Genomic DNA, 21,562 nt, shown 5'->3' with positions numbered 1-21,562 from the left:
AGAGTTCATATATATTATATCTGCTGCCAGCCAGTGAGTATATTTGTTGGAAGAAAGAGAAGTTTCGATATCAGATATGAATTGAAGAGTTACTTCGTTCACCACGAACAGAATACTAACGTGCTCTGCTTTTGACATTTTTTGTCTTTGATATAGAGCAGCTCTGTACATCACACATTGTATCACACTGGTGACCGACATGTTGATCCGACTACCCAGAACGATAGAAACAAACATCTGTGAACTTTCAGCCTTAAAAGGGTAGTTGAGGCTTGTTCTGAACTTATCTCTGTTGCTTTGCCTTGGTGACTTTTTTCTTTTTCTTCATCTTGATGCCTTACGTTGAGAGGAGGAGGGAACCGGCAGGTTTTGTCTGAAGGATCCGCCGTCGCTGCTGCTGCTGCCATCTCTGTATCGATCACCTCTTCAGCTGTGTCTAAGACTGATCGTTTCACACTCCCCGTGTTTTGTTACCTGAAGTGTTTTCGGTGGTGAATTCCTCCTGGTGCTATCATGCAAGTCTTATCGATAACTGTCCCGCTGCAAAAGGCCATGTAGTGACTCTTAGGTTTTATTGAATTTCTGATGGAAGTTAACAGTGTGTTTGAGTTGATAAATACAAAACTGTCCATATGTTGCCACATTGTGATTTTTGTCCCGGTTTGTGCTGATTTAAATGTCTTTTTCATGTCATAAAACATTTCATTTGACTTATGTTGTCTTGATAAATGTGAAAGAGTTGCACAGAAGCAAAAATACAACTTCATATCTTACAGTTTATTTTCGCTTTTGCAATTTTCTTGTTTTCTGTTTCTTTTTACAAAGATCAGACTAAGCTTTTGATTGTATCTCATTTTCATTTGTCATTTTTATCTTTTCTGTCACATTCTCTCTCACAGTTATTTATTAAGTATTTTGGCTGATTAGATCCTCTTTCAGGACAGTGTGTGCACAGACTGTCGTCACTCTCATGTTAACTTTTTTTTTTACACTTGTTATGGTGGGAAATATCACACCTTCATCGTTATTTTAGTTACCAAGAATGTGGTTACATTATGTAATTCTCACCTAACCCCAATCTGATAAGAGGTCTAATCTGCCAGATCAAGTGAGAAAACCTGTGAGGGTGTGAAGGGTCTTTAATCTTTTCCATTTGAATTCTGAACTTTCACTTTCAGGTTTTAGATATACTGCCCATATTAAAAGAACCTTTTTACAGTATCAGTTGCCAAATAAATATCAAATTTCCTTGTTCAATGAGCTCCTAAAGTCCCTATAGATATTTGTTTGTGTTATATATTTTCTTAAAAAACAAAACAAATTATTAGTATCTTCACTTAAATTTAACATTTCCCTCATCATTTTATGTCTGGATAGAATTGTACTCCACAGAATTTAACTTATGAGCCTGAAATCAAGTAACACATAAGTGAACTTCAGTCTCATAAATCTACATTCAGTCATGTTTGTGTTATAAGCATGGCAGTTATTACAGTATTACTAAAAAAAAGGTTACAAGCAGCCCTCAAACTAATTAACAGTGGTGGAATAAGTATTCAGACTTTATTACTTTAGTAAAAGTACCAATACAGCATGTAAAGATACTCCATTACAGTAAATGTCCCGCATGAAAAATCCTACTTCAGTAAAAGTTAAAGTTACAGTATTGCAGTAAACGTAGTGGTTTGGTTCCTCTGACTGATATATTAATATATATGACATCATTAGATTATTAATACTGAAGCATCAGTGTTAGAGCAGCATGTTACTGTTGTAGCTGCTGGAGGTGGAGCTAGTTTCAACTACTTTATATATAGTTAGCTAGTTTAGTCCAGTGGTTCCCAACCTAGGGGTCGGGCCCCTCCAAAGGGTCACCAGATAAATCTGAGGGGTCGTGAGATGATTAATGGGAGAGGAAAGAAGAAAAAACAAAGTTCTGATACACAAATCTGTTTTGTTTTGTTTTTTTAAATTTTTTGGACTTTTTCTCTAATCTTTGATTTTTGGTGAAATATTGAATCATTTGAACATTTATTGAAATGAAACCATGTGAGAAGTTTAGAGGGAAAAATTACTATTTGGTGGAGCTGTTAACAACTCATTGACATCTGAAATGTGACCCTGACTACACACTGCTTTTTGTAAGATGTCAAAATTCAAAAAGGTTGGAAACCACTGGTTTCATCTTTAACAATGTGTTGTATTTTAAACGCTTGTTATATTATCCATTGTGTTAAATCTTCATCTGAAAAGTAACTAAAGCTGTCAAATAAATGTAGTGGAGTAGAAAGTACAATATCTCCCTCTGAAATGTAGTGGAGTGGAAGTATAAAGTAGCATAAAATGGAAATACTCAAGTATAAGTACTTCAAAACTGTACAGTACTTGAATATGTACTTAGTTACTTTCTACCACTGCTAATAAACTATCTTTTACGCACATAAATTATGTTATATTCAGAGACATTTAACGATAGATGTCTGCATGTGCGCGCTTACGTATTAATGAAAAAGTTATAAGAATGAGACCATAAATGTATATATCCATAAATGAGACATTCACAGAGTATAAATATGCGCACATGTGGCGCCGCTGTGAGTCTCCCTGACGACGAAGCGGAACCGGAATTACGACGGAAAGACGTCGGAGCGCAGAATGAATTATGTGAGAATCAAACAGTCTGTGTAGCTCCACCAGCACTTTGGAGATTTTGTTGTACATTTAGCACTTATATCTTCTGCTTGTTCATTTTGGCTTGTTAAGGTAAGAAAATCCGTCCGTTAGTGCGCGGACCAGGCTGTAGAGTTCAGCTAGTTAGCCGGAGAGTTAGCCCAAACACCGCTGGCTTCAGACACAACAGAGAGTGGAGGGGGTGCGCTTGATTCTGTAACCATGGCAGCCCCGAGCCACCTTGGGTCGGTCATACTCGGACAGTTCCATTGGACTAAGTTGAAATCTCCGCCCACTCGGGACTGCGCATAGTTACAAATTAAAGCTCCTCTGGCCACTACATGAAATTAAAACATCATTATTAGCTAACTAGCTATCCACTTTCACTAACTTATTTAGCCAGCAATGGAGGCAGCACCGCGTATAAATGTTTGCCTCCTTGGGAGATACAGATATTTAAACCGCTTCTATAACCACTTATTGTACTATACTGCATGTACACAATATGTACAGAATTTAGCTAACGTTATGTGCTTCAAATAGGAAATTAAACACAAATTTATTTATGTACAAAGTGTTGGAAAGTAAGTACATTTACTCAAGTACTGTACTTGAATCTTGTACTTGTACAGTATAATTTTGACGACTTCTGTTTGACGACCATTTGACATCTCAGATTCTTATATCACAAGTTTAAAAGAGTTACTCTAGTGATTTGGTATTACACTTCCATAAAGTTGGCGGACTTGCCTACAAAGAAAAATTGTCAAAATTGAAGTACTACATTTACCACAATGTACATGACTTATGCATGTTACTGCGTGACCTACTATAATGAGACAGTCTTTTTTTGTCTTTTATTCTCTTTTAATTAATTTTTTTGCACTTTTAACAGTCTTTCCTGATGCTTTGATTTTATTGTGTGTAACTAAGTTTTGCCATGTAATTTGTCTATGTCAAGCGTTTTTGAGTGCCTTTTTAATAGCTCTGTATAAATAAACTGTATTATTATTATTATTACTAATGTGTAAGAACAAGAAATGCAGCGAATTGTCACGTTTGAGAACTCTGAAAATTAAACGATTGTCAAAATAGTTGCCGATTTATTTAGCTTCAGTCGATTAATTGTTGCAGCTCAACTCTTATTATTCAAGATGTCGTTATAAAACAGTTGCATTAACTTCAGTCTTATTTTTTAAATTATGTAGCTAAGAAATTTTGTCCACTTCATACATGCCCTCTGTTGAAATGTCCATCGATGCCCTGTTCACATCACCCTTCACATCATAAGTCAAACAGGTTTTATTATGTCGTAAAAGGTAAATTTGTGTCACTGTTCACCAGGGGAGGATGAGTGCGGAGGCGGCGGACCGAGTCGCTGCTGTGGCCAGCAGTCGGCCCAGCACGCCTCTTCAGACCTCCTGGTTTGAGTTCCTCCTGGACGGCACCCTGCTGGAGAAACACCTGGAGAAGTCAAACCCAGGTACAGCTTTTATTATACACTTACAGCGGTCTGATTATTACCAATATAATAAACAGAATGAAGAAAATGTCAAGCATAGACGTGTTATACAGATTTTCCCTTTTAATAAATACATGTTTTAACTATCTTAAAAAATACCAAATGACTCCTGACATCACAGATCTGTGGAACAAAATGGTGTGTGTGCACGTTGGTCCATATAAAGTACATATGTGTGTGTGTTTCAACAGATCCGACACCGGTGCAGCTGATCATCCAGTTCCTGGAGCAGGCATCCAAACCCTCAGTGAACGAGCAGAATCAGGTGCAGCCTCCAGCAGACAACCGCAGGAACCGCACCCTGAAGCTGCTGGCTCTGAAAGTAGCCGCACACATGAAATGGGATCTGGATTTACTTGAGAAAGGGTGAGTGTGTGTGTGTGTGTGTGTGTTGAGGCTTTTAATTTAAAATCAACAATATGTCTTAACTGCGATTAATGTCTGTACCTGAAGATTTGAGGCTCTCTGTTATGTTACCCTTTAAATTATGAAAGTCTAATTTTTCAACACATATGTGAAGGATAAAAGCTAAACTACTTTACTAGAAAGTCAGAGATGTAAAGTTAAATGCTGCGGACTGCTTTCTAACAAATATTACAGCCTGTTACCTCACTGGATGTAATAATCTATCCTTCTTCCCTGCCAGCTTGACCATTCCAGTGTTAAATATGTTACTGAACGAGCTCCTGTGTGTGAGCAAAGTACCGCCAGGGGTGAAACATGTGGACCTGGATCTATCCACTCTGCCTCCTACCACAGCCATGGCTGTTATCATCTACAACCGCTGGTGAGTGAAACACCAGGAAAACAGACATAAAACTGTAGGGTCAGACAGACCCAATCAGACACAATTGTTGTCAAATAATTTGTTATTTATGAATCTTAGTTAAATAACAATTCACACATTCATATAAAATGATACAATTTTCGACATCTGGTTTTTAGATTTGATACTTTTGTAGACAGATAATAGTAGAAGGAGACAGAAATGCAACAAATTTCCACATCCTGATTTCCATCAAAGTACATCTTAGAGCACTGATTCACCAGGACAAACACTTTGCATGCTTATTCTGATTAACTTGGCCGTTTAAGCATCAGCTGAGTACATAAATTGCTGGCGATATATCCAATCAGTGTGGTACAACAAAAATTTTGACCCGATATGTCCGTGTTTTCTTGTGTCAAAGGGCCATCAGAACCATCGTGCTGAGCAGCTTTCCAGAGAAACAGACCAAACCGGGACCTCACCAGATGAACATGTACGTTCTGCTCATTTTTTCCTTCATATTTCAAACAAGCCCAAGTTGTTTACAGAGCAAATAGAAGATTTGTTTGTGTTTAGCTGAAACTTTGTGCAGCCTCCAAAATGTCCAATTTGCCTTTTTAAGTGGTGAGTTTGAGTCCACAGAAAGAACATTAGTGACTTATTTTCCTTCGGTTTGTCTCAGGTTGAATGTTGTGCAGCAGGAGAAAGAGATGACTGACAACATCCTCACTGTGGTGAGTGAACATGTTTTTGATGCATATAGTGGAAATCCTCAAATATATTGTTCACACCACTGCTGATGTTGAATAGCATTTTATCCATGTTTTAGAGTCATTTCAGTGATAACCTTGATTTTATAAAGGTTTGAATGAACATTTCATCAAATCACCTTTTCTAATAATCTCTCTTGTGTGAGATTCTAAGAGAATCTGTTTCTTTCTTCTTATATGACATTATTCCCTCAGTTGAAAGAGCAGGCGACCGACTCCATCAGCGTCCTGGAAGGAGCTCTGCAGCTGAAGAAAGACTTCTACGTTCACACGCTGAGGACTCTGGATCTGCTGGCTGCTGATGCCGCTGCCAACGGAGAGACAGAGTCCTCGACCGCAGGGCTTCGCATCAGTGCTGATGAGTTACACTGTCAGGTCGGTGGACAATTAATCCAGATAAGTGTGTGCATCAGATCTGTGTGATTACATCTCTTAAATCTGCTGAAAACTGAAACTGTTGCTGAATGTGCATCTTATCTTTGATTTTAGTATGTTGTCCCAGTTGAAAATAATTGACTGTATAGCTCATGGTGAGCTGAAACTAAAATTTGTCTAATTTTTCTTGGTTGGTTTTAGGTTCATTATGATTTGGGAGCTATTTTCTTCCAGCAAGGCTGCACAGACCAGCCTGCGTTTGAAAAAGCCAGAGATCACTTCAGACAGACAAAGGAACTGTTAAAGAAGGTAGACTCATGTTGTTCTTTGTAACCTTGAAATGGCAGTTTCATAACTCAACTATGTTCAGATTTGTCTTGTTTTAATTTAATAAACTATTCCCATAAGGAATTTAAGAAATCAGTAGTATCAGAGTTATTCCTATTTGTCTTTCAGCTGGACTCGACGGTCCATGTTCACCTGGATGAGAAGCGTCTGGCCGGCTACTGGAACGCCTGCAAAGCTTTGACTGGAGACTGTGACTCCTCTGACTACCAGTCCTCTACCTATGATCAGATCAATAGTCTGATCAGGACACACAACTACCAGGTTAGAGCTGATCCTGCACTGACATTAAAGCTCCTAAACGTTTATGTAAAAATACATCTGGGACGACAACGTGAAGAGAAAGATATGAACTTGGTGCAAATACACTGGAAATCTTGTATTTGTCAAAACATACAGTATATGCCCAAGTTACATTTAATGAGTAAATAATAATTGTTTCGGTCATTTGCTGGTTTCAGCTCCAAAAATGTGATTTAATGCTTTTCTTTGTCATACATGACAGTAAAGTGAATATTATTGTTTTCAACTGTTTGGTTGGACAAAGTAAGACATTTAAAGACAACATTTGGCTCTGGTAAATAATATTTTCACTATTTTCCATCATTTTATGGACACAATGATTAATTATTTAATCATGAAAATAATCATTAGTTGTAGCCCTAATAATGAGTAATGTGACATTTGGTAAAGCTCCAGCTGTAAACTGAAGATTATTGAGTACAAACTACAAGGACATTTGACTTGCTGGAGGTATTTATTAATTATGTGTAGTACTTTTTATATATTACGTAGAACTTGTAAATAAATTCCGTTTCCACTCTTACAGGCTGTCATCGAAGCCTTCATCAAAGACAACGTGACACACAGTTTGCCAAACCACTTCAGACGGTCGGTTCTCAGGGAGTTTCTGTACAAAGTCCAACAAGGGTGAGACGACAATTCATTCCAAAACTAGAACTCATACAAACATAACTGTGTTTATCTTTTATAGGTCTATAAATGTGTAACTACTATTGGTACATGGTATAACTTGCATTGGTTATCTATGAATAACAAATTATTTAGTTTTAATGAAATCATTTAAATCGATATGTCTCATCAGATAATTAATTACTGTGGTAAGAACCCATGTAATGACTAGAATTATCTCTGTGCAGAGAAACGGGGCTGGATGAGGTTTGCCACAAGCTTTGTGTTTGCAACGCTGTCCGAGATGCTCTGGAAGGAGACGTCCTCTGCGTGCGTTTCCAGCAGGTGCTTCTTAAGCCCAGTAAACGAATGGTGGACTTCATTTTAGAGGTAAGGAGCTCAAAAATCCTGAAATATGTTAAATAAAGGCGCAGAACAATCACTTATATGTGATTGTGGCAATAAAGCAAAAAACCTTCTGATTTTGTTAAGTTAAGAACAGACATGATGTGGAGACAATAAGGTTCTATGTGGGGTAAGCTGTGCTGACGTTTGAGGAGTTAAACGTGTAATTTATGATTTGCCAGGTGATGGTAAAATTTCATGTCGCTGCAAATTTGAATACGATTTTTCTTCGTCTTGCAGGTTTGCACGCGATCATTGGAAAAGGAGCGTCCATCAGAAACATCCAGAAGAAACATGGCCAATTTTATGAAGTGAGTGACATACAGCAGAGTCACTTTACTGTCACATACAACAAACGGATGCAGAGATATGCTGACAGTTCATGTGGTGACATGACACGCTGATGTACTACATATAGGGACCATAAAACCTGAATTTAAGGAATCGCAGAGCCTACCGTGGTGCAGATCAATGTGCAGTATCTTCTTCACAGTCTGCATGAGTTCTTCATTAAACAGCTGTGATTTGACATCATACTGCTGCTGTATGTCAATCACCTTTTTTTAATGAGACCATTCTTGTCGTGCAGGACTTTGTGTGAAAGACTGGAGGATCTGTCTCTGGTATTTGTGGTGTCGTCTCATAAGCTCTTCATGGAGCTGCTGAAGGAGGAAGAGAGGAAGGTCCTGGTGGAGCAGATGAGGAAGAGGTCGGCCACGATCAACCTCAGCGCCAAGCCGCTGCCTTCCTTCTATGACATTCCAGGTACAGAGTGTGTGTGTGTGTTTGTAAATGCTCAGTGGCACATTTCAGCAGGTCTTTGAGATTGTGACTTCACGTATATTTTTGGTTCGTTCCTCCAAAGCTTCAGCGAGTGTGAACATCGGGCAGCTCGAGCAGCAGCTCATCCTCTCCCTGGAGCCGCGCAGGATCAGGCAGATCCTCATCGAACTCCACGGCATGGCCGAGCGACCCTTCTGGAGGGTCAACAGTAAGGTCAGAGGTCAACAAGTTGATAGTGGAAGAGAAATTAGCTCAAGTGCTAATATCACAGATATTCAGTATTTTTTATTCTACATTTATATTTTAGATATTAAATTTAATATATGTATTAGATATTTTATATCCTATTATGGAAATTGGTGACATTAACTTTTACTTTAATGCTCCTATTTAGGATTTCTCAACAGTGTACATAAACATTTCCTACGAAGACATATTTCATATTATTACAGCTGTATTTTACGATACTGTCATCCATTATATTTTTTACCAGTATCCAGTTAACTCTGCTCACAGGAGGAGGTATAGTTGTTGACAACTACATTAATGAACATTAATATCTGATTACTACTGCATTATAGTGTGTTATAAACATTTAATAACTGTTAATGTACTGCTCATAAATACTAAATAGGGGGACTTAAAGTGAAGAGTTACTGGAAAATGCAATATCACTTCCTTATCAGATATAATGAAAAAGACATACTGACACAATTAAAACATCATTTTCCTCGTGTGTGTGTGTGTGTGTGTGTGTGTTCGTTCAGTGGGAGGTTCCTCCAGACTACATCAACGTGATCCTTGGTATTAAAGACAACCTGACCAAGGACCTGGTTTACATCCTCATGGCCAAAGGCCTCCACTGCATATCAATAAAGGTATGATTACATTATCAGTGCTCAAAATGGTAACTTGTTTCAAAAATACATTTCATGGTAAGAGGAATTTTCTTCTTCAGTTATGCACATAAATGAAAAAGTTGGACAGTTACTGATTGGTAAAGGTTGTTTTGACATGGAGCTGGTGCCTGGAATCAGTTTGTGGATATCACATAAAAGTGATAATAATGATGTTTTTCTGTTGTCTCAGGACTTTGTCCACGCACGGCAGCTTTTCTCCGCCTGCCTGGAGCTGGTTACTGAGTTCTCCCCGAAGCTGAGGCAAGTGATGCTGAACGAGATGCTGCTGCTGGAGGTCCGTGCACACGAGGCGATGGCGGCCGAAGGCAGCAAGGAGCGACCGCCCCCCGATCTGGTCAGCAGAGTCAGGGGCTACCTAGAGATGAGGATTCATGGTGAGTGGATGGTGACAGTGTGGAGTCATTATCTGATCTGTACTCGCCTGTAATTTGTTCAAAACTTCTGGTTTTGTCAAAGCTAGTCAGTATATAAAAGCTGTTCCTCATGTTTTTACATTTGACTCACCAGCCTAAAGCAGTTTAAACAGTATTGGATCTTCAGATGCTCTAAATATTTGAGTATCCTTGTTTTTTTTTGTCTCCAGATCTGCCTCTTCGTCAGGTGGTGGGAGAGGAGTGTGTCGCCTTCATGTTGAACTGGAGGGAGAACGACTACCTGACTTTGCAGGTGCCACCGTCTCTGGTCATGAACAACCCGTACATCAAGGTAACTGTTACAGCCTCTTTGTAGCAGATAAATACTATCATTGTTTCTTACACTTGATTCTATGAGCATCTTTCAGGTTACTGGTCCAGGAAACATTTTTGTAGGTCACAAAATAGTTAAATATGTCTTATTATTTTTTTATTCTTTATTTGGATCCCCATTAGCTTCCACAAATTGGTCGCTAGTCTTCCCTGGGCCCACAGGAAGCATAAAGTTTGATTTAAATGTCCCTGAGCGACTTAAATCTTTATATGCTCTGCTGTTATGAGCTCACTGAACTCATAAAATCTTCAATAAAGTTGATTTATTCTGACAAGATGTAGCCAGCTGCTGTAATCGGCAACAAAACACAGTATCTAATTTCCCTTGAATATCAACACACACAGGCAGACGTGGTTTAAAATGAACTTCTTGAACTCAGATTTTCCCCTTAAAGTAGCTTTCAAGATAGAGAAACATATTTACATCACGTTGTTTAAGCCATATGATTATTATAAAGTATTGTGCATGATTTTATACCAGTTCCCAGTAATTTAAAAGGACATATTTGGCACCTTTGGAAACTTTGGCATCTCCATTTGAATTCAAAGTAAATCTATGGGTTCAAATAGCGAGTTTGTAAGGATGGTGGGTCTGACATGGTTGACACAGTTGAGACCTGACGTGGTTTTGATATGTCCCCCCTCTGTTTCTAGCTTGGTCAGCTCCTGGCCTCCACATGCAAAGAGCTCCCAGGTCCTAAAGAGAGCCGACGCACTGCCAAGGAGCTCTGGGACGTTGTGGTGCAGATCTGCAGCGTGTCCATCCAGCACAAGAGGAACAACGACGGTCGAGTGGGCCTCATTAAACAGAGAGAGTCCTCTATGGGCATCCTGCACAGGTACAAACATGTATACTAATACTTGTTATCCTGATGTTTTATGGTTTTTACATGTTTTAGAGAAATGAAAACTCAAGTACAATGTGCAGTGTACAGTGTGAAAGAGTAATGCTAATTCTGGTATGTTCTTTTTGTTTATTTAACCCATTTAGGAGTAAATTCATCACTTTCATCAAGAAACTCAGAGTAAGTACACAATAAGGCAAACAAAACCCACCGTGGAAACAGCTGGAATGATTAATTTCTCTGGTTGCAGCTTCTTAAATGTGAATATTTTCAGGTTTCTTTAGTTGTCTATGATAGTAAATTGAATATCTTTGGGTAGTTGACTGCTGGTTGGGACATTTTAGGTTGCATCTTGGGCTTTGGGAATCAGTGATTGTGATCTTTCACTATTTTCTGACATTTTATAGACTAAACAACTCATCGATTAATCATGAACATGATACAAAGAGTAATATTTAATAAAAAATAATTGATAGTTGCAGCCCTAGAAGCGGTGCGTCATTGGACGAGGTGTTCATGATACAAAAGGTAACAAGTTTCATGTTATTTCCTCTCAGGAGCCGCTGGTGCTGACAACCCTCATCTCACTGTTTGTGAGGCTCCACAGCATCGTGCGGGTATGTCTCAACTTTGAATGATGTTAAATTATTGGATTTTGAACAATACACTATAGTAACACTATAATAACACACACTTCAGACTCTAAAATGGTGCTTCATTAACCTCTCAGCGAGTGTAATCAATGTTTTCTTCTTCTTCAGGATGATATTGTAAATGAAGTGACAGCAGAGCATCTCTCCATCTGGCCATCTTCTCTTCCTAAGTAAGAACAAATGTACTACATATTAATTCTCACTATTTTACACATCGACTTAAGAAGGTAGATGTGATGATGATGATGATGATGTGTGTCTATCAGCATACAGGCAGTGGATGTGGAGGCCGTAGCAGTGACGGTCAAAGAGCTGGTGTCCTACGCTCTCACCCTGAACCCCAACAACCAGTCCTGGCTCATCACACAGGCCGACATCTACTTCGGTACGAAGCATCAGAAGTGGTCTAAAGTCTTTGAGCTTTAATGATTCTACACAACATTTGTTTTTCTCCAGTTCAGCCTGCAGTATTTCATCAGTGAGGTTTCTGCAAACTCGGGTCAAGTAGCAGTTGCAAAATCACATTTAAGACGTTTTAGACCTTTTAAATACCACATAAAAGTGCAATTTAGTACCTTTTTCACAGCCATAGTGTTCAAAGATTGATGGAAAAACAGTTACAATTACTTACATGAATTTATTGACATTTAAACACATTTTTGTCAGTACTTCCCAGCTGTGTACAACAATAATATCTACTAATATTATTAATCAATTGACCTGGACTCTGTTAAGCACCTGAAAATTGATAGACGGATTAACCAGTTACAAAATAATTTAGGTTAATAATTTAAGTGACTCTTGCTCATTATGAGGTGATGAATTTACAAGCTGGTGTAGTTAAGTCAACTACAATGAATTAGCCTCATGTGGCTTTACTGTAACTACCAGTAGCAACAGTGTTTATCACAGGTCTGATGGTGCTGACTGAAACTCGTCAACAGCTTCCTGCAGCACGATCCACTGTCACACCAGTCTCTCATTAGTAGTTCACAGAGGGTGAACATCTCCTGACAGCGTGCAACCACATAACAAAGAAAAACAGGTTACTGTCAACGTTAGGCGCATTAACATCTGGCTGCTACAGAAGAAAAACACAACAATTAACCAGATGTGTATGTTAAATTGGTTTCTCTCTCTCTCTGTGTGTCTGTAGTGACCAACCAGTACTCTGCTGCACTGAACCTTTACCTCCAGGCTGGAGCCGTGTGCTCCGACTTCTTCACCAAAGCCGTACCACCTGATGTTTACACCGACCAGGTAGATCACACAGGCCGCTCTCAATACTGTAACTAATAAAACGTTCCACAATGAGCTGATGAACAGCTCTCCTACATGGATTTAGGATTAATTTCTACAGTTAAAAAGGTTAAAAGTACTAGAACGTAAGATGTATTCTGTGAGCAAATTACAATCATAAAACATCAAACGAGCCCACTGTTTTACATTCTTCGCAGGTCCTAAAGAGGATGATCAAGTGCTGTTCGATGATGAACTGCCACACACAGGTCAGAGGTCAAACAAAACATTTGATTTAGTAAATTTAACATTCTTTAAGCGCCGTCTTCAGTGTTTAAATAGAAATGACTTCTCTACTTCCCATCAAGGTTGCTGTTCTCTGCCAGTTTCTCAGAGAAGTGGACTACATGACGGCGTTCAAGGCTCTTCAAGAGCAGAACAGGTATGAGGTCACATGACACATTGATCAGTAACCACCGATGAAGATCAGTTGTTAACATTTGCAATATCTTGTATCAGCCACGACGCCATGGACTCGTTCTACGACTACATCTGGGACGTCACCATCCTGGAATACCTCACACGTATCCTTGCTGTTAATTACTCATAAGGAAAAATCAAAACCACGTCAGTCATCTTCAGTCTAAGAAATGTTTTTGTTTTATTTAAACTTTTCATAGCCTCCAGCTAGTCTTAACACTACATGAACTCTTCATATTGTTATCTTCAGTATTTACTTTTTCTCCTTTAACTGTGTTATCAGATATTCACCACAAACGAGGTGAAACTGAAAAAAGACAAATAGCGGTGAGTAGTTCAAGTGCAGGAGTGAATATCGGGTTTTACTTTTATTAAATATGGTTAAAATATGTCAATGATTTGTGATGAATAAACAGTTCTAGTAACAGCACAGTAAGCACTGATTCAATAAAAAAAACATGGTCAACACCAACCTAAATGTGGTTGAAAAGTATATAAATAAGTATATTTCAATGTATACAGCACGTGAGACCTAATTTACACTGAAATACAGCTGCTAAATGCTGTTAAATCAGGGTTTATCTAAAAATATAACCCAGTTTTTTTCAACCCCATTTTCAGTCCAATTTCAACCTGCTCGTGTTTAATCTCAAATAATTTCTGACATGTTTTTCCTCAGATAAAAGCGATCGGACAGACGGAGCTGAACACCAGTAACCCAGAGGAAGTGCTGCAGCTGGCTGCACAGAAAAGGAAGAAGAGATTCCTGCAGGCGATGGCCAAGCTGTATTTCTAGTAGAAAAAAAATAAGGAACCACTATCAGACTCTTGGGGGGGGTGTGGCAATGTACATTTTTATTTTGCAGTAGAAAATACATTTCTAAATAAATAGTAGCTCATTTGTACACTCGTAATCATTTGTGATGAATTCTTAAAATGAGTAAAATCACAGACTATCCATTGCCCTGAGTCACAAAATGCCTTGTTTATAATAGCATAAAGAAAACTGAGCAATATGAATGAACTACAAGAGTCTGTACTTTATTCAACACTGGTGAATAAAGTCACCTGAAGTGCAGACTCATACAGAACATTTCATATTTCAAAGTTTCATAATCAGACAATCTAGTTGACAGGAGAAGTAGCTGCACTATACTCATATTATACAGTCACACTCCGAAGCATTTAACGTTACCTGTTAGCTATGAACATATTTAATATGCACAAAAAGTAAACAATTGCACATCACATTCAGTAATGCAAAGTAATTTCTTGGAAATCATAACTTAAAGCAAACTTGGAAACTTTTTTTTTTTAAAAAACATTTTTCTTTTCTGAATCAAAAGCACCCAGTTACTTGCTAAAAAAAAAAATGCTAAAAAGTTCTGGACAAAAAGCTTTGGCCAAGATTCTTTAAAATACAGGCACGTTGTCCTGGATAATGCATTCAGTGACAGATCTCTCACATCAGCAGGGTGAGAAACAACCTTCCGTCAGACTCTGTATTCCTGTTAACAGTCGTCTCTTTGACTGGCAGGCGTCTCCAGTAAACAAGAGTCTGTCTTTGTGAGAAATTCAACCCTGTGTCGTCTTCGTTCACACTCACATCAGTCATCTTGTAGTTCAGTGCGTGCAGAGTGTTTTCTCTGTGCTGTTGGGAGGAGTGGGGAACTGGCTGTTTACCTCTTGTTGATTAACGTCCTCCTAAAAGATAAAAAAAAAAGAAGAAGTCAGGAACCGATGATAATGTGTGGACAACAGTTCAGATTCTTTAAATAGCTACTAATTTATTTTTAACTTTTTTTCTCCTTTAAAAACAGGGATTCAGCTCACTAAAGACAGTCCTTGTCAATAAATCAAATGAAACAAATATTGCTTCGTCCTCGTGTAAAAAGGTTTGTACGAACAAAATTCAATTTCCTGTTCTCAGCCAATGAGGGCAGAGCGCTGCACAAAAACATATTTTAGTTTCAAAAAGGAAATAAATCTTTTAGCCACTTCTACACACTCATTAGTACACTTTCAACACACCCAAAACGCCAAATACAGAAGCTTATTGAAACCAAATAACATTTATCATAGTCAATTAATACCAATCAAACAAGATCAGTCCTATACTAAGACATACAGAATTAAGGGTTTCTGGAAAGCTCCAACATGTTACCAGGTAGGTAGGTTACCTATTATAATCTAAATTAGTATGTAGTACTGTAGAAACTTAAAGCTAAAGACACAAATTTACATGGCATTACATAACTACAGCTTCCATTAGGCTTTATGAAAGCTTGTCAGTGGCAAGAATCAAAAATATCATCCTCAACTTAATATCAACAGTCAGAATAAGAAAACACTAACCAGCATGGTCATGTAGTCTGTGTGCGTCTGGATGTTGTGTCGGTCTTCTGACTTTACTCTGGCGAAATCCCGCAGTGTCGCTCTGCCGAACCGGCTCACCGACTCTACGTAGGGGGCCATCCAGTTGACACACGGCTGGATGGCATCTTTTGACAGACCTGAGCACAATTAAAAAACACAAAGAAAGCTCAGTTTGAAGCTCTCAGATGGCCACAATTACATGCACTAGAAAAAACCCTGCTTTACTTCATGTAATACTGTATAATTCAATCACAGCTCAGACAATAAGTGATAATGATGTGGCTTAATGGTTTGGGTTTATGGCTTTGATACAAAGACCACAAAACCAAAATCTGATTTCTTGATTGACTTAAATAAATACTATAATAGACACCTCTGCTCTGTCTGGTCCAATTTTCACCCAGATATTGAGCTGGTGTTATATCAAAAGGCTTTTCAAATTTTCACACACATTTTAAATTAATCTCAACTTCCTTACCTGAGAGCTTTTCAACCGTTTCCTGTTGAATGAAATGGCACAAGACCGAAGCGGCCAACACTCGATACTGGAAGTCCAGTGAGTTTATGTTGAGGATACACAGATCTAAAAGCTAGAAAAAAAAAAAAAAAACACAAGAAAAACAACAGTGAACATGAGTCATGAGCCAAATTGGATGGAAGTGCTTTTAATTTTTTCTTTGGTTAATGACCAGATAACGGGAACATCAACAAGTGACTCATTGCCAAAAGTGAAAAAGTACTGAGACAGTCATGTAATTTCACATGAGGGTGGTTATAAAGAATCGGGAGAGAAAGTATCTTGATGTGAAGGTTCTGCAACAACATGAAATCAAAACAATAGCTCTTAAAGAAAAAAAACCCTTTCAAGGTTTCATTTTTGTTGTGACTGTGTAAGACAAGTGTTGACTCATCTCTGGTAAATTTTGAGGTTTGTGTCAGTGCGTATGCTTAAAAAAAAGAGTGCCATTCAAAACACCTACTCGTGTCATCTGTACATATGTGTCCTGTGGAAACTGCGACTCGAGCAGGTCAGAGTCGGAGTTCATTGATGCCATCTGGAAGTAAAGCTTCAGCCACGACACAGCGGTTTCGGGACAGAGGTTCCAACATAACGCCTGTAAAACGATTACAAATATGCAAAAATTAAAGTTTTCTCATTGATTAATAATAAAAAAACTGATAAAATATGTACTGAGACACATATACAGACACTCTTTTAACAGATTTACCTTCAAAATGATTAACTCCATTTGAAGAATCTCATGTTCATAGTAGGTGCCAGCAGTCACGTACGCCATCTGTGAGAGTTTGGGAGGACAGGCTTCCTACAAGGAAGAAAGAAAAACAGCACCATGACTAAAAACTCCACTTCTTCAACATGCACAGTCATATAAATAAGATATTTTCTATGTACTGCTTCCACTAAGCAGAAAAAAAGATCTAAACTAACTGTTGTGTTTAAGTGTGATATTTCACAAGTGTACTGAAATCTGCTGTTGAAGTGAAAGTCTCTCTGGTCACAGATTTGTTTAATCTTCAGAGTGATTTTGAGAAAACGAGACCTGATACCTTCCTTTTTTCTTCCTTACCTCCATTTTTGATGCTATGAATAGACAAGTTATCCCGATGAGCTGCAGCATGCCCTTTTCAATGTTGTCCTGTGTCAGCATGAACCGGTCGAAGTAGTCTTGTGCCAGGTAGAAGGTCTGCCGGTGAAGGGTGTACGCCTCACTCACCTAAAAAAAACAAAACAAAACACCATTGACAATATATATATTTTAATCTGAACTTAAGTACTTTTAATATTTGTCATAGCTTCAGCTGAACTTGTGGTGAGAAAATGATACCGTCATGTATCAAAGCTACAAAAAGTGAAAATAACACCATTTTGATAATTGATTCATCGTTTCAGTCATTTTTCAAGCAAAAATGGCAAATTCTCTCTCTCTCCAGTTGTCAATTTACTGTCATGTATGACAATAAATTGAATATTTTCTATCTATATTAAGGTTTTGGACTGTTGGTCAGATAAAACAAGCTAATTAAAAAGACACCACTGTCAGCTCTGTGTAATTGTGAATGTCACTTTCTCACAATTAAACAAAACATTTAATTGACTAAAAGATGAATTGAGGAAATAATCAGCAGATTAATTGATAATAAAAATAATTGTTAGTTGCAGCCCTAATGATGTTTATACAGAATTTTGTCTTAAATACTGTATACCAAATGCCTAAAACATGTACTAATAGAGGTCAAAGACAAGCTAATAATAATTTGGTTGGAGCAATACATTCATCTAGTTTTGTACATTACATTTACAACACTGCTATCAGACAAAAATAAAATTTAATTCACCTCAAAGCATACTTGAAAAACAATCACTCCAGCTTAAGTATAGAAACACAGTCACTTATTGAAGCATGTGAGAGATAAATGTGAAACGCAGACGAAAAAGTACCTCAATTAGCCAGTCGAGGAGGATGGATCTCATTCTGGGTTGTATTCTCGGGTGCTTCTGCATGAAACTCTTGCTGTGTCTGTAACACTGCTCCTTACCGACCATCTTCACCCACACATCGTCTGAAGATCCCCGTCTGTAACATTCAGAGCAGCTTTTCTATTAAAACTGTGACTGTGGGCTTCAATGTGAGTCAAACCATGGCTGAATAATGTGTGATAATCACCCAAGATGAAGAAGAGGAGACGGCCGGACAGAAGAATCACTGGAAGTGAGAACTATATAGCCGGACTCAAAGTCGTCCCTCACTACCTTCTCAGGCATCTCAATGAGAACACAAGGCTTGGAGACACCTTCAAGCACCAGCTGGTTCTGAAAACGGAAGTGAGAAAACTCAGTGCCAAATAAATTACAAACAAATAGCTATGAATAGCAAACTGCACTATAACTATACCTTCTCACACTGCAGCTTTGACAGGGGCTGAACCTTTTTTCTGTTGCTTTGCTGAAAAAAAAAAAAAAGTTGTAAGTTGTGTGTCAGACCATCAAAAAATGCTTGCCTGTATAATCACTTATTAAACCTCTTAAATTAATGATTTGTAAGGGCTCTTACCTTGGTTGCTTTGCATTTCTGCCCAGGTGCAATTTCAGATCTTTTCTGCAGGCGACCACTGCAGAAACACAGAACTGATCTCAAAATGGAGCTAAAAGCTATTATATCAACAACTCAGCCAATGCACATACATTAATACTTGATAAAGCAACAAAAAAAAATTCATTACCTTCGTCTTGTCATGGTTATGGCTGATTTTGTCTGTAACAAAAAAAGCAGATAAATGTGCAAAAACTAGTTAGTATGTATTGAACAACTAAGCAGGAAGTTAGCCTTCAGATGGAAATGGCGAAACCACCAGCTGTAGCTGTCTAGGATTGCATAAAACACACTTTCATTCTAAGAAAAGCCACAAAGAGCGATGACCCCGCCTTGTTTCATGCAACATGTATCATGCAGCTGTTACAGACCTCATAATACGCGCCAACATTATTAATGAGCGCGTAAACTGACCACGCTCTGCTGCCTCCATCCGCTAAAACTTTGCAACTAAAACATTTCACGTTTCGGACGTTTTATATCACACATATCAGACCTTAAGATGCTGCAAATGCATGACACAAAAAAGACCAAGAACAGCACAGAGGCAGTGAATGAAAGCCTCCAAATGCTCCCTTTAATGCAGCAACAACACAAAGGCCCAGGGAGGACATTTTGTGCAAACTATCACAGATACAATCTTTGAATTCAACAGTAACGTTAACGGACAGCCACATTATCATCATCAACTATTACACAAGTCGTTCGTTTCTGTTTATTTGACCATTTCTGCGCTTTTACCAGTAAGTTTGATCGGGATTCAGATGCATTATCATCCAATTTACCCGGTCACCACACAGGAACAGACTCCTGAAAAGGATCCTGGACTCAACTTCCTGCAGCAGCCAAAAGCTCAAACTCACTAATTAAAGCTCACAAGACGCAAACTGTGTTTCCCCGCTCTCTCTGTCAACTATACACCACCATTAGCCGGCTAGAGTTAGCTAACATAGCTAAACACAACGATAAAACGAGTTCGACAACAACCGAGTTTATTAAACTCACCGACAAAATAACGAGCAACTTGCAGCTTAAAGTGGATCTTTAAGCTATAAACTCCTGCTTACGAACGACTTTGAAAAGGTTCAGAAGTGCAAAAGTACTAAAATACTGAGCTAAAAGAGAAGTTATCTCTGCAGGAGCAGTGATATGAGCAGCTTACCCTGTCCGTGTTGTAAGTCAGTAACATTTGTAGTTGGCGCTGGCGCCACCAAATGCGCGTTTGCGGCATATTGCGCATGTGTGTAAATACTCCCAACCCTAAACCATTTAAATACATTTTTTAATTAAAGAGACGCTTAAATTAAAGGTGATAATCTGTAATCATGTTTTCGGTATCTTTTTTGTATACCTTTGCATCAGTTTCAACAGCCTCAATGCTTCAAGAGGAGTTTTTAAAAAAAACTAAACTAGCTACTAAAAGGAGAAACAGTCGTTTTATGAGGGCGAATGTTGTTAATGTACGTATAATATTTTATTCGAACTTTACTGAGTGTTTATATTTCAGAAAACATATGACAATAACGTCAATCTTGTAACAAAGTTTTGGTTTCTGTCAGTTTTTTTCCCGGCCGGCCGTTGGTGGGCGGGGCTACAGATCCGGACAGCCAATAGGAGAGAGAGTAGAGGTGAGCGCGTGCTCCTGGAACAGCATGTAAACAAAGCAGGGAGCTGTCAGAGCTGTGAGGTCACACCACAGACTGTATATGAAGATCACAGACCTGAACTTTTGACACTCCGGAAGGTGCTTCATAAACTGAAGAAAGATATTGATGTAAGTTATACTTTATGTAGAGAAACGCTGGTACATTTATTTTGGTCTTACTCATATACAAAACAACTGTGGAGTAAATTTTATCTCATTTTTGATTGATTGCTTATCATATTTACCCTCACTTTACTTTAGGCCTACTTTGGAAAAAAAATGTACTGTTTGGATTCACTGAATATGACAGGTATCTCTGCTCTCAGTTTTATCTAAATAATTTGTTTAATATTTTGACCAAGTTTTATATTCACAAATTAAAATTCTTAAGCAAAAAGACGATCTTTTCAGAGCTGAGTGTCCATATCTAACAATACATTTCCTCTATATCTGAATGTATGAACAAAAAAAAAACTGTTAAAACATATAACTCCTCTAAGCTTTACAAGATATTTATTTAACTATTTCTTTTTTCTGTTATGACAACCTTTAGTCCCCCTGGCGTGTTTGTAAGCAAGTCAATGTCTGACTAGATGTCAGGATTGTCTTGTACTGGGGGGAAAAAGGCCTTTAAAGGTTTTGACTACACTTGTACCCACACTGGTTAAAACTGATTAAGTTCATAAATTTATCCCATATTTAGATTTGAATTAGCTTTACTTGTCATTGGAGCCATAAGTATTTCATACACTTGGCAGAATGAAAAGGTGTTTCTCATAGGGTGAGTGTGCCAAGACACCTGACATAACAGATAAAAAACAACTTCTGTCATTGGAACGCGTGAATGAGTTAATGTTCAAGTGAAACATCAAATTAATGTTATACTGTTCAAAAACTGCACAGTTTTCTGGATAAACTGCATTGTTTTTTTTTATTACTGATTACAAAAAAAATCTCTTTTTACAGTGGTGTATTACCATTGATGTATAAAAGC

At 38.1% G+C, this 21,562-nt stretch overlaps 2 protein-coding genes across 5 annotated transcripts; one reads left to right on the top strand and one right to left on the bottom strand.

Moving 5' to 3' along the window:
- Positions 1-2,588: 2,588 nt before the first annotated feature.
- Positions 2,589-14,655, top strand: ints8 (integrator complex subunit 8). Of its 2 annotated transcripts, none has more exons than XM_044335242.1 (28): positions 2,589-2,664; positions 4,015-4,153; positions 4,384-4,558; positions 4,839-4,979; positions 5,383-5,454; positions 5,644-5,695; positions 5,927-6,106; positions 6,308-6,415; positions 6,563-6,715; positions 7,281-7,381; positions 7,612-7,753; positions 8,009-8,079; positions 8,358-8,533; positions 8,634-8,764; positions 9,319-9,429; positions 9,641-9,845; positions 10,055-10,176; positions 10,872-11,056; positions 11,209-11,242; positions 11,620-11,679; positions 11,824-11,885; positions 11,982-12,100; positions 12,872-12,975; positions 13,173-13,223; positions 13,323-13,396; positions 13,474-13,538; positions 13,718-13,761; positions 14,114-14,655. In XM_044335242.1, the coding sequence occupies exons 1-28, from the start codon at positions 2,656-2,658 to the stop codon at positions 14,228-14,230; spliced, it is 3,003 nt and encodes a 1,000-aa protein (XP_044191177.1). In that variant the 5' UTR covers positions 2,589-2,655; the 3' UTR covers positions 14,231-14,655. The 2 variants fall into 2 exon arrangements, with proteins under 2 accessions (XP_044191177.1, XP_044191178.1); XM_044335243.1 differs by having other exon boundaries at positions 2,633-2,763.
- On the bottom strand, positions 14,263-20,169 carry LOC122969532 (G1/S-specific cyclin-E2-like). Of its 3 annotated transcripts, none has more exons than XM_044335274.1 (12): positions 20,086-20,169; positions 19,054-19,085; positions 18,885-18,942; positions 18,726-18,776; positions 18,498-18,643; positions 18,272-18,407; positions 17,400-17,546; positions 17,040-17,135; positions 16,791-16,925; positions 16,289-16,400; positions 15,790-15,947; positions 14,263-15,138 (listed from the first exon to the last, which is right to left on the bottom strand). In XM_044335274.1, the coding sequence occupies exons 1-12, from the start codon at positions 20,161-20,163 to the stop codon at positions 15,058-15,060; spliced, it is 1,230 nt and encodes a 409-aa protein (XP_044191209.1). In that variant the 5' UTR covers positions 20,164-20,169; the 3' UTR covers positions 14,263-15,057. The 3 variants fall into 3 exon arrangements, with proteins under 3 accessions (XP_044191209.1, XP_044191210.1, XP_044191212.1); XM_044335275.1 differs by lacking the exon at positions 20,086-20,169 and adding an exon at positions 19,929-20,079; XM_044335277.1 differs by lacking the exon at positions 20,086-20,169 and adding an exon at positions 19,665-19,746.
- Between the last annotated feature and the right edge of the window lie 1,393 nt (positions 20,170-21,562).

This window comes from Thunnus albacares, chromosome 19, assembly GCF_914725855.1.
Source record: "Thunnus albacares chromosome 19, fThuAlb1.1, whole genome shotgun sequence".
Taxonomy (NCBI): Eukaryota; Metazoa; Chordata; class Actinopteri; order Scombriformes; family Scombridae; genus Thunnus; species Thunnus albacares.
This window is presented reverse-complemented; position numbering and strand designations above follow the sequence as displayed.